Consider the following 12506-nt stretch of genomic DNA (forward strand, 5'->3'; position numbering starts at 1 on the left):
TTGGTTCAGCTAAAATGAACCACATTTGCATGCTAAATGACATCATAGAACCATATCGTACAAATCAAGGTAAGTGCATGCGCACCCGCGGAAAAATATCAGCACAGGCAATGGGCCGGATTACTGATGTTCCCATGGGAGAAACGATGATTTCGGCCTTTTATTGCTTATGTACTGCAGCTGATTAAACCTCGAGGTGAAGCTGACAGACACGGTACAATCTGTAAGTAAAAAAAAAAAGAATTTTTTTCTTACAGGCCGGGCCTGGTCATGCAGACACGGGCCCTAGCTAAGCTTAGTAATGAACGCCCGGGCCCGGGCTCAGTAACACGGGCCCGGGCTTGGAACCACGGGCCCGGCTGGTCTCGGTCATGTACGCCCGGGCCGGGCTCGGGCTTTGTATTACGGGCCCGGGCTGGGCTCGGTCGGGCCTTGTAAAGCGGGCCCGGGCCGCGCTCGGGCCGAAAAATCAGGCGCGTGCAGTGCTCTAATCCACCAGCGCTCGCGGCTTTGAAACTACGGCGTTGGGCGCACTCTTCTGATACAGAACTTTGCTGTGGACACCAGATCCTTCGATCGATGTTCTCCGATTCGGCGCGCCTGTGCCACTTTAATGGAAATTCTGTCGCGCGCGCGCGCGCGCACACACACACACACACACACACACACACACACACACACACACACACACACACACACACACACACACACACACACACACACACACACACATATATATATATATATATATATATATATATATATATTGTCTCTTAATTTTCTGCTTTGAGATGCAAGGTGTGTAGGATACTTATGGAATATCGTACGTATCGCATCGATTTCACACGCGATTTATTGCAGCGAAGATCGTTGAAAACGCCGTTCACGGTGGTAGTGAACGTGCGTTCGATGAAACGGCTTTTTAAATACTTTTCACACACCACATGCAGTTGGCGTCAGCGTTTTGTCGTTTCTTTTTATCCTTCGTTCCCCTTCTGCGATCCGTGTTCCATCAGATGGTACAGTAAACACGAATACAAGCCCTTTGCTCGAGCAGTAATTACTCCAGCACAACCACGCAAAGCTTCACTGTCGCTGTGGTTTCAACATTCCTTCACCGCCGTCACATAGTTCTCCTACTCACATACACGGGAGCAGAACAACCACAAACTCACTCGAATCTTTTATGACGCAAGAACAAACACGCAACACTGTAATGACACTGAAAACGAAAACACAGAAATCGGCGCAACCACTGCGAAACTGGTCTAGCCAAGCAGATGACACGCGCAGTCGGCACCCACCTACACCCACCTAGAGTTACTGTATATGCTACCAAAGGTAGGGAGCATATACAGTAACTCTACACCCACCTACATGGCTGCGACCTCTGCCGGCCACCGTGGGCATTCATTGCAGGCGGCGCCACGCTCCCCCATTGAAAAGGGAGGGTGCTCGGCACACTAGCCAATATTCTAGGCACTGTACCTCTAGTAATGCTCCGCACACTAACCACCAGTATTCTAGGCACTATTAGAGTGTACTAGACAATGGTCGAGTGGGCCGAACGGCGCTCTGCCGCCGAGGCGCCGCGTGTGAAAAAATAGTGCGAGGGCGCTGCTAGCGAACTGGATTTAGGGGGCCTCGATGCTCAGCGCATCGAGGCACCCTAACTGGATTGGGGCGGAGACGCGCTCCGCGGCATATTCAACATGCTTTCGCTGCGGGCACCGAGGCCAATTGCGCATAGTACGCTCTTAAAATAGCGCTTTATTTCAACTGCAAATTTATGTTTACACCATTTTACCAAACATATATATTTGAGGCATAGATTATACAACGCGACGTCTTCAATTTTGCTGTCGTTGTCAAGCGCGTCGCGTCGTCTGCTAGCGAGCGCGCGTTCGCTACGCGGACGCTGGCGGGCGCCCAGTTTTTCTCGCAGAACCTCTGTGCAGTACATTTTTTTAATGTTTTAGTTGCTTCGGTGCGCCTATGACTCTTGATGGCCGGTGCCAAATGTAGTTTTAGCCAAGTGAACTGCTGTTTTTACCACTGTCCTCTAAAAGTAACTGGTATCTCCGCACCATGAAGGCTACGTATGAAAATTTTATTATTAATATCGTGTCATTTTACGCGCGCTTTTTGTTGATGGTAATTTATCAGGAACAATGATCGAAGAAAAAAATATTAGTGTGAAATAAACCAGGTTTATTAACTGCGTGGCGCGAAAATGATCAATGCATTTTTAGGTAATTAAATCAAAGGGTACATAGACATATATATTCAGGATATATATGTAAGGGAAAAAATAACAAATATTCTAAATGCAATAATTGAAAAAGTAAGCACTCCCGACCGGAATACGCGCACGTGTTTGCAGTAACAAACACTCGTACGTATTAGTGAATACTGCACAGAAAACTCATTCGCATAAATAATATTCACAGCAGGCAAAACCATCTTATATATATATATATATATATACAGGGTGTTTCAGCGAACACTTTCAAAAATTCTTAAAGGTTGCCTGTGGCAGATAGCACAATTCTAGTTCATGAGCTGGTCTACTCGAAGAGGCGGACATTACTTGCACAAAAAATTTAAATGCATAATGGAATAATTAACAGAAATTCACTAATTAAGTTTTTAACTAATTACCTGATGGCCCATATTGCAATTTAAAAATTGTAGCCGTGGAGTTCGCAAGGCGGATCCACTTGGAACGAATTCTCGGGATGACACCAGTTTCGAGATAATAATTCCCGAACTTTGCGGAGAAATGCATTGGCGTTCCAGGCAACATTAAATAAATTTTGAAAGTGTTCGCTGAAACACCCTGTATATATATATATACATATAAGATGGTTTTGCCTGCTATGAATATTATGACATTTCCGTTGGAATGTAACGCATAACAGCACTATTGAAATCTCAAAGGTGAGTGACTGCATGCAAGTGAGGACTGTTATTCCGAATGATTTTGCTGCCGGAGAGTCGCGGCTGTTGCGCAGAGGCGCAGTTCCTGATAGAATTAACGGACGGGTGTTAATAAGTCCTGCTTAACAAGTTGCTAGCTCTCATTCAATATAAACGCCCCGTTTTGGGGCAACCTGTAAATCTGCTAACTTGATTTAGACAAGAATTTTTGACAGTCTCACCATGTTTGCAACCCATTAAAACTGAGTGCCCCATGTGGTACCACACTTATCTTCTTCAACGAACGTAACAGATCTGCACATATCTCTACGTGTATATGAGACATGCCATTCCTTTAATTGTTTCATTATGGTCGTTATGATAGTGCACCGGATAACTGAACGCAGCCGTTTATAATATACAAGCTGCTGAGTTGAGCGGTCATACATTTGGGAATGGCATTACATTTATGCATGAAATATAGGATATGCGTAACATGTTTTCCTTGGAAATCAGACTCGAGATTAATTTATGTTGTTTACACCCCCAGAAATAAGCCGAAGAACGCAGACACCTGCTTTTTTTCTTTTTCTTGTTTTAATATAAGCAAATTCTTCGGTTTTACGTGGCAAAACCACGATATGATTATGAGGCACCCGGTTTAGTTTTTGCCACCTGGGGTTCTTTAACGTGCACCTAAATAGAAGTACACGAGTTTTTTTCCATTTCGTTCTCATCCAATTCCGCGACCTGGATTGAACCCGCGAGCTCCAGTTGATCAGCACAACGGCTTATCCACTATATAGCCACTCATTAGGCTACTGCGCAGGCTTTTTTTTTTTTTTGAAGTATCGACTGAAAAAAAATTCCACGTACGGCTTACGGCCAAAGATTAGCGTATAGAATGGCTAACTAAAACCGTTTTCGGCGCTCGAGGTCCTACTGCAATAAATGACCCCTTACCGATTACTCCGCATTCTGTTACGCGAGACAGGCGGAAACTTGAATGGAATGTTGTACTGCAGTTTACTCTTTTTTTATCTATAACAATGCTTCCCGTAAATCTGAGTGCAAGGTGCCGGATGGGGCAGATATGCTTTACTTGTTTGAAGCGGCAAGCAGGAAGGTTATATATATGTTTCTCCGTCTGCGATCCGCAAGACCTACTAATGGAAAGCTATATGCGCAACAATACACACGAGAGATACATATGCTGCTTGAAGAACGAGAAAATTTTTTTTTCTCCAAAGGGAACTACTTATGCCAGTAGTTCGTGCAGGCACTGCAATGACTTCGCTAGATTAGACCATATGCTCTGGCGTTGGCCCTCCTTACGAGGCACGGAACAAATAAATGAGGACAAGTGGCTCTCCGCTATCAAGAGCCCCGATGCCGGGGCGCAACTATATATGGGCTGTCCAGAGGGCCCACGATGCGGCGGTCGGGCATCGCCTGACTGTCCCAACGTGGGAGTGGCCCGCTGCGCGCTGAGTCGCGTACCTCAGGACGTTCGTTAAAGTTTTCCATCCATCCATCCATCCATCCATCCATCCATCCATCCATCCATCCATCCATCCATCCATCCATCCGTCCGTCCGTCCGTCCGTCCGTCCGTCCATCCATCCATCCATCCATCCATCCATCCATCCATCCATCCATCCATCCATCCATCCATCCATCCATCCATCCATCCCTGCAAAGCACGACCTCCTCTATAGAAAGAGTGCACAGCTGCCTCAAGAGTGGCAGCTGTGCTTATTAGAGGGCCACAGCCATTGAAGCGGTTCATGTGCGCAGTTCTGCCAGCTCTCACCAGAAACCCTCTCTTTCATTGTGCAAGGGACGAAAGTGTGGCCCACAGAACTGTTTTCTTGAAATTAATTCTGATTAAGTTTCTGCGTCCACTTCTGAGTAATTTTACCAACAGTGTGTCTGAAACAAATGCCAAAAGAAAGCTTCTCAACACCAAGCCAAAGTCTCGAAAGGTGCTGAAAGTTTGAGCTTGAACCAATAAAATGTACTTCCTGACACATCTGTCCATTTCACATTGCGTGAAGTGTGTTCCTTCTGTATGAGCATTTTGCTTAGTTCAACCGAACTACACATGGATGTGTTTTCTGAAGTAGTGGGGTTTAACTTTGAATTTATGGTTTATGAGGGACACTGCAGTGAAGGGTCCTAGAGAGGGAGGTGCAGCAAAGTGTTCCTGAAAAGGGAACCAGGTTAATTCCAATCATCTGAAATGCTCATGATTGAATTCATTGCAATGAAAAAAAATATGCCGGGAACTAATTAGCCTTAGCATAATTGATCTCGTAACTCGGTACGAATAATTGCATTGAAAACCTGAACTCGGTAACCCGAGACGCAGACGGTGGCGGAGTGTGCAGCGAGAAATTAAAATTTGCACATTGGAGTTTCTGCACTCATCTGTATCAAACGGGGGAAGGGGAGTAAATCGCCCGCCCGCAAAACCCGCCAAAATATTCAACTTAGTTCTGTGATGAAGCATGCAAGACTTCTTCGCCATGGAGACCTTCAAATGGCATGCCGCAGAGAGTAAATAAAAGTGCGGTAAAAATGTTTACATGTAAGGGCGAGATCCCGTGAGAACCGCTTGCTGTGCACCGCAGCGCTTCGATTGCTATTCTCATCCCGCATATCTACTGTATTAGCGAAGATGTCGTGATGGTGGACGCGTGAAATTGAATGCGTATTTACGCAGAGCGACAGTAGCAACTGTTTTTACGGTGCGTATACAAAACCGTGCTTGGGAACAGTCGGCAGTGCTGAGCTAGGTCGACGTAGTCGCAAGCCGTCAAGGTGTCTACTACACATTTTGGCCTCGTCTGGGCGCATTATTGAACAGAGAACCATTTTTAACAACGTTTTGCAAGTACTTAAATAAAAGAAAACGAAACACCAGGCACGGCACACTGTACTGGCTAACAACGCGGTCGCCATTCCGAAGTGTTTCGACCATTTCTAGTTGTCGCGTCGTCTGCTATGGGGGTAAGTAGTGGCGGCCTCTCGCGGCATTTTTAGCAACTGCCCGAGCACGTGACTTTCAAAAGTGGGGTCACGAGCTGCCGTAGAGAGGGCCGGTATGAGCAGGTCGCCAATTTATAGAGGAGGTCGTGCTGCTAAGCACGCGCCGCCCCAGCCGCTCGTCCCACTCGACCGTATTCTAGTACACTCTAGCACTATGCTACGGTGGCTAGATGGGTATCTAGCCACCGTAACTATGCCGCCACGGCGGCACGGACATTTTGTTACGACGGGCTGTGCTAGGTCACTCTAGCTGTGCGAAAGAAAGGATTGCCGTAGTCGAATCGGAAAATCTTTACACAAATAAAACTGCAAATGAAAATGCCTATATTCGGCTACGAAAAGTTTTGCTCTTTCTTGTGTTTGGCTACATGTGGGCGACAATTTCTCTAGCTTTGGGCTACGCCGTCTCGTCCAACTTGGCAACACTGTGTGACACGCTTGGCGTAGTTAGGGTGGCTAGAAGGGGAGGTGTGAATACCGGCGGCGCTTTCCTGCAGGCGCGCGTGACCCCCTTGCGCACCGATGCCACCAGGGGAAATATGGCGCTAGCGCTCGCGGCGCGGGAAGCATAGCCGCGCCGGCCTGCCGGCCTCGCCTCGCCTCCGTGCCTTCGCCGTCAGTTTTGGTCTCGTCGCCTGTTTTGTGGTGTTTCTCGCGATACATAGCGTGTTGCACAGCGTCGTCGTGGCATTGCCAATTGCCATCCTAGTATTATTTACGAGGCCTTTCACGCTAGCTCAATCTGATCACCACCACCTTTTCTTTTTTTGTTTCCTTAGGTTTATCGTTCACGACTTTATTAATGGAACTGCAGTCTTAATACCACGTCACATTCCTGCCCTCTCAGAAGATGCCGTGCCCACAGTACTTCCGAACTTGCCAAAATACATTAGCAGGACTCTGACAAAAGAAAGAAAAAGAAGAGATGTCTCACACGCTCCACGGGTCCCAGGTTCGGCACGCAAACCACTCCGGTATAGGCAGTTCCGCCTACTATGACCCTGTACGTATGCCTGGACTACATATTCGACTCTCTGAGTACGAATAAAGTATTATTATTATTATCTTACAAGAGAAGCGGCGCTTGTCTATTGACAAGACGGGGGAATGCATGCCCACCGGCAGACGTGGAGGCTGTAAATATACAGTGGGATGGAATGCCCAGTCCAGTCGCAGAAGAATTGTTCATTATCGAGCTTAAGCGACCTTTGGAACTGTGGTCACTGCAAAAGTTTAAACAAAACATTGCTCGTTACTGGACTGCAGAGTTTGCATTGAACGAAATGCTGCGCCTGCTGTGTTAACCAAAATGGTAGTGTTCTTCATTGGAGAAGGACTAGCTGTAGCATCTACTTGGCTGGGCAGCTTCACAACGAAACCGTTGTGGAATCTAAAGAACAAACAGAAGGGACTTTGGGGGCCTTTTATATTTATCAGAACCATTCTACAAGCTGGTCAATTAATGCCCTTATTGAAAACAAACTCACTCGTTTGCATACCAAAGCTGTGGCAAAGTTTATGCAGTTGATCAATTGGTGATGTGCCAAAAATTGGTTGCCTAGAGCATTCTGCTGCCCTGACAGCATCAGTTGTAGGTTTTTATTGCGTAACAAGGATTCATTTTTTGCTTAAAGGTGTCATTCAGCAGGGCACTGAGAATAAACTAAAAGCACTGAAATATTGCGTGTTGTAGATCAAATTTTCCCATAGTTGTTTTTCTCACTTAAATAAACTATTTTATGACCAGATCTGTTGCTGTCTGAAATCATAGTAAATTGCTTATTTGAGCGTCGAAAGGACATGCTACACGTCTTCAAGCGCTGGCACAAAGTGGTTTGTACGTCGAGAAGTAATCGGGTAATGACTGCAGTTTACAGGTCGTACGTACGGCACGCATAGGGTGATTACTGCTGACCTCGACGACGACGGTCGCATTTTGAGGGAGTCGAAATGCAAGGCACCTGTGTGCCGTAAGGTGTGAGTGCGCGTTAAAGAACCCGAAGTGGTCGAAATTATTCTAGAGCCCCCAGCCCCTAGGATTCTGATCTGGAGGACCAAAAAAAAAAAAAAAAAAAAACGCGTTTGAATCTATCGACGCAATGCGAACTGGGCCCGTAAAATCTCACAGGAGTAGTGATGTGGGCTGATAAAACGTTGGTTTCATGGATAAAGACGTATATTCCATTACGCTCGCAGACAACGCGCGATACCCGAGGCTGGCGATGCGCTCATTTCGGTCGCGTGCCTTCCCGCGCCTCGGTCAACAGCGCCGCCCTGCGTCATCGGTGCGCTGAGGGGTATTCATCGGTGCGCCGCCGGTATTCACACCTCCCCTTCTAGCCACCCTAGCGTAGTTTTAAAGTTTTTAAAGAGACGAAAGTACACTGTAGACGAAAGTTTGCGTAGAGATGGAAGGTGGCACGCCTGGCGTAGTTGTTCCAAAAAGACGAAAGTTTGCGTAGAGATGGAAGGCGGTCGCGGCAGCTCGGCGGCCGACGCATGTAACCACGAACTGTGCGTTGTTCCCGCCGGTCAACACGTAGCGGCCATAAATGTGTGCGACACTCTCTCGAGGTGGCATGGCGACTGTCCCAGATACGGCGCGCCCTGCGAGATCGGCCACTTCTCTGTGCGAGGAGAAGGCGAAGATTTCGAGTACATCGATGGTGCCGTCGCAAAGAGGTACCTGCGTGCGCGAATCCCGTGGCGTCCCATGTTGAATCTGAATACCGGATACGCGAAGGCCGTGCGCATTATGTGGGAAAGCGTGACTCCGAGAGAAACTCTACTCCGCTGGGTTATTCTCAACAAAGACAAGGTGGGGATGTGTTCACCGGACGAGGAGGCGCCATCGTCGGAAACGAAGAGGTGGGTGTCATGTTGCCGGTCCTTGTGTGAAGCACGACCTGCTCAAATACTGACCTGATCAGCTGGCGGCTCTCTCTGGAGCCGCCTATGCCGGTTCTCGTTCCAGACTTCGCCGCTAAGGGGGCGCTTGAGTTACCCCTAAGAAGGCCAAAGAAGGCCATAGAGAAACGTCAGGAAGCCTCCAGAGACCACAGATATTCAAAACAAAGGCGTTATCCAGAAGCTGATTTAGACAGAAAATGGGATAACTTCTTAAACTGTAGAAGGGAAGCATCCCATTTGATCAATGAGAAGATTAGAATAAATGGTTGTCAGAAGTAAACAAAATAGATAGAAAATCAGTGAAGAAATTTTGGAAACATCTCAGCTTCTTGAGTAATAAGACTAGACTAGAGCAGAGTTACAGCTAAAGGTGTTCGGCTAGAAGGAAATGAGGCAATGAAACATGTAAGAACAATGATGAGAGAAAAATTTAAAGAACGAAACGTAGCATGTGGTCAATCAGGTGAGGATAGACCGGTTAGTGCAGTGGCTCCACTCGAACAAAGCGAGTAGGAAAGGCTAGAGAAGAGGGTTCCTAGTAGCACATCGACAGGTCCTGATGGCCTCCCAATTATGTTAATAGACATTGGGCCCAAAATCAAAGAAAGCATTAAGAGGGGCAGTGAGCAGAATGATAATGGACGGTAAAGCCCCCGACGGGTGGAGACTGAGCAGGATGAACATGATACATAAGGGAAAGGGGGACAAAGCTGACATAAACAACTATCGTCCCATAACAGTGACGTCAGTGGTTTACAGGGTGGTGATGCAGATTATGAAGCACAGACTGGGGCAGGCATGGGTGGAGGGCGAGGAGGTGCGGGGGGAACTATAAAATGGGTTTCGGAAACAAAGAAGGTGGGAGGATAATCTGTTCTCATTGACGCACTGCACTGAAATAGCACGAAAGAAACACAGGCCGCCATGGCTGGCATTTCTGGGTGTCAAGGGAGCCTATGACAGTGTAATCCAAAAGGATTTGTGGGACATACTGGGCACTCTAGATGTGGAAGCTGGAGTAAGTAATCTTTTAAGAGATATCCATAAAAGTAACAAGGTGCTTATAAAATGGAAAAAAAAGGTATCTGAGCCTATAAAAATACAGCAGGGGCTTAGGCAGGGGTGCCCTCTGTCACCTTTGTTATTGATGTTGTATTTACAAGGGATTAGAGAAAAAAAATTACAGGGGAGCAGACTTGGCTTCAACCTTTCCTTTTTCAAGCAAGGAGAATGGATTAAACAGTCATTACCAGGACTGATGTACGAGGATGACATTGTACTTACGGCTGACAACAAGGAAGACTTGCAGGGATTAATGGACATCTGTGATAAAGAGGGAGATAGCTTAGGTTTGAAGTTTAGTAAAGAAAAATCGGCAGTCATGATTTTTAATGATAATCAGGGCAGCAAGCATAGGATACAGGAAGTTACGCTGGAGGTAGTGGATAAGTACAAATGTCTTGGAGTGTGGATAAACAATGGGGCTGAGTATCTAACGGAACATGAAAAATATGTAACGACTAAAAGTAGCAGGAATGCAGCTGTGATGAGAAATAGGGCACTGTGAAATTACAATAGATACGAAGTGGTGAAAGGGATTTGGAAAGGGGTGATGGTCCCTCGTTTGACTTTCGCCGATGCGGTCCTGTGCATGAGATCAGAGGTTCGAGCAAGGTTGGAAGTTAAGCAGCGAGGGGTAGGTAGGCTTGCTTTGCGAGCACACGGAAATGCACCAAATCAGGGGGTACAGGGTGATATGGGATGGACGTCCTTCGAGGGCAGGGAAGCTAGCAGCAAGATAGAACTTGAGGAGCGATTGAGAGAAATGGCAGAAAAGCGGTGGGGAAGGAGAGTTTTTAGTTATTTGTACATGAGGAATGTTGACACAAAATGGAGGGAGCTGACCAGAAATTGTCAATCAAATATTTGGACTGCAGGAGGGGTTCAAACCAAAAAACAGTGGTTAAGAAAAAGGTTAAAGAAACAGAGAGGGGTCTGTGGAAAACAGGGATGCAGACGAAATGAGCACTGGGAACATACAAAACTTTTAAGCAAGAAATTGGCAAAGAAAATGTCCATGATAATTCAAGGGAAGCTCTTTGTTGTTTGAAGCCAGGACAGAAATATTGCGGACTAAGATGGAGTCAAGTACCAAGCTTGTGCAGTGTCTCTCCACACACACCGCACATGTTGTGTGGTGTGTGTGGAGAGGAAGAGGAAATGGCAGAACACCTGATACTGTTCTGTATCCTACAGTGCAAAGCAATGGGGCTAATTTTTTCAAAGCGTTGGGGTTTCGGGACAGTGGAGGCAAAATAGACTTTAAGAGGGTAGAAATAACCAAACAGAGGTTATCTGACTAGTGGCTAAAATCAAGGCAAGGGTGAAATTTCACCCTCCACAAAGAATAAAATACGAGGTGTGTTCAAAAGAAACCGAACTTTTGAAATAGCGCACCAACCGGCAGAGGGAGCGCGCAGCGGCTACTGAGCGCATGTAGCGGCAGGTTTAGACAACACACTTTTCCCAGCAGTGCTGCCATTGTTAGAAGCATTCCAAGAAGGCCTCTTTCGGAATGGAGTTTAGCTCAGCCGTCGTTGCAGCCATAATGGCCTCACTTGTCTGAAAAGGCACTCCTTTCAATGGCCTCTTGATTTTGGGAAACAGTCAGAAGTCGCAGGGGGCCATATCAGGAGAGTAAGGAGCCTGTTGAACTACAGGAGTTTGTTTTTTTGCCAAAAAAGTCTGAATCAAGTGCGAGGAATGTGCAGGAACATTGTCGTGATGGATGCACCAATTTCCTGTTCACCACAACTTCGGTCTCTTGCGCCACACAGCATCACATAGGCGACGGAGGACATCCCTGTAGTACTCTTTGGTGATTGTTTGACCCTGTGGTGCGCACTCATGGTGTACCACACCGCGGGAGTTAAAGAAAGCAGTCAGCATCACTTTGACGATGCTGTGCACTTGGCGGGCCTTCTTTGGTCTTGGTGACGTGGAATGCTTCCACTGTGACGACTGGGATTTGGTTTTCAGGTCGTACCTGTACACCCAAGACTCGTCACCAGTGATTATGGTGTTCGTGAAGTCGGGGTCACTGTTTGTGGAATCCAGCATGTGCTGTGAGACTTCAACACGAAGTTGTTTTTGCTCCACCGTGAGCAGCTTCATCACGAATTTCGCCGCAACTCTCTTCATGGCCAAATCTTCGGTCATAATGGAATGTGCAGACAAAGTGCTGATACCCACCTTTCTTGGAGAGCCACACGACGGTCCCGCATCACCACAGCGTTCACTTCAGCAATGACCTGGTCATTTCGGCATGTTGATGGCCGACCAGAGCGTGGCTCGCTCTCCACCGATGTGCGGCCGTCTTTAAACCGGTTGTACCACTCCTTAATCTGTGTGCTGCTCATAGCATCGTCACCGAAAGCAGTCTTAATCTTCCAAATGGTTTCCACTTGGCTGTCGCCCAATTTCTGGCAAAATTTGATGCAGTAGCGCTGCTCCAGTCGATCCGCCATTTTCCTTGCAATAAAAAAACTGAAGAGAGCACTGCGCACTACCTCACTCGAACGCTGCGTCCCAGCTACTGACGCTAGCGGCAGGCGGGAAAAAATTCG

At 47.0% G+C, this 12506-nt stretch overlaps 1 protein-coding gene across 3 annotated transcripts in view; it reads left to right on the forward strand.

Moving 5' to 3' along the window:
• LOC119461721 (decapping and exoribonuclease protein) overlaps positions 1-12506 on the forward strand; it is an 85724-nt gene that overhangs the window by 27130 nt on the left and 46088 nt on the right. Inside the window, exon 1 of one of the 3 annotated variants that reach the window (XM_037723088.2) lies at positions 8293-8838. The exons of 1 other annotated variant lie outside the window; for it this stretch is intronic. In XM_037723088.2, the coding sequence (XP_037579016.1) occupies positions 8435-8838 (404 nt within the window). In that variant the 5' untranslated portion in view covers positions 8293-8434. Of the gene's footprint in view, positions 1-8292; positions 8839-12506 lie in introns of those variants that run through there. One more of the 3 variants, XM_037723087.2, reaches the window with a different exon arrangement.

This window comes from Dermacentor silvarum, chromosome 8 (genome assembly GCF_013339745.2).
Source record: "Dermacentor silvarum isolate Dsil-2018 chromosome 8, BIME_Dsil_1.4, whole genome shotgun sequence".
NCBI classification, from domain to species: Eukaryota; Metazoa; Arthropoda; class Arachnida; order Ixodida; family Ixodidae; genus Dermacentor; species Dermacentor silvarum.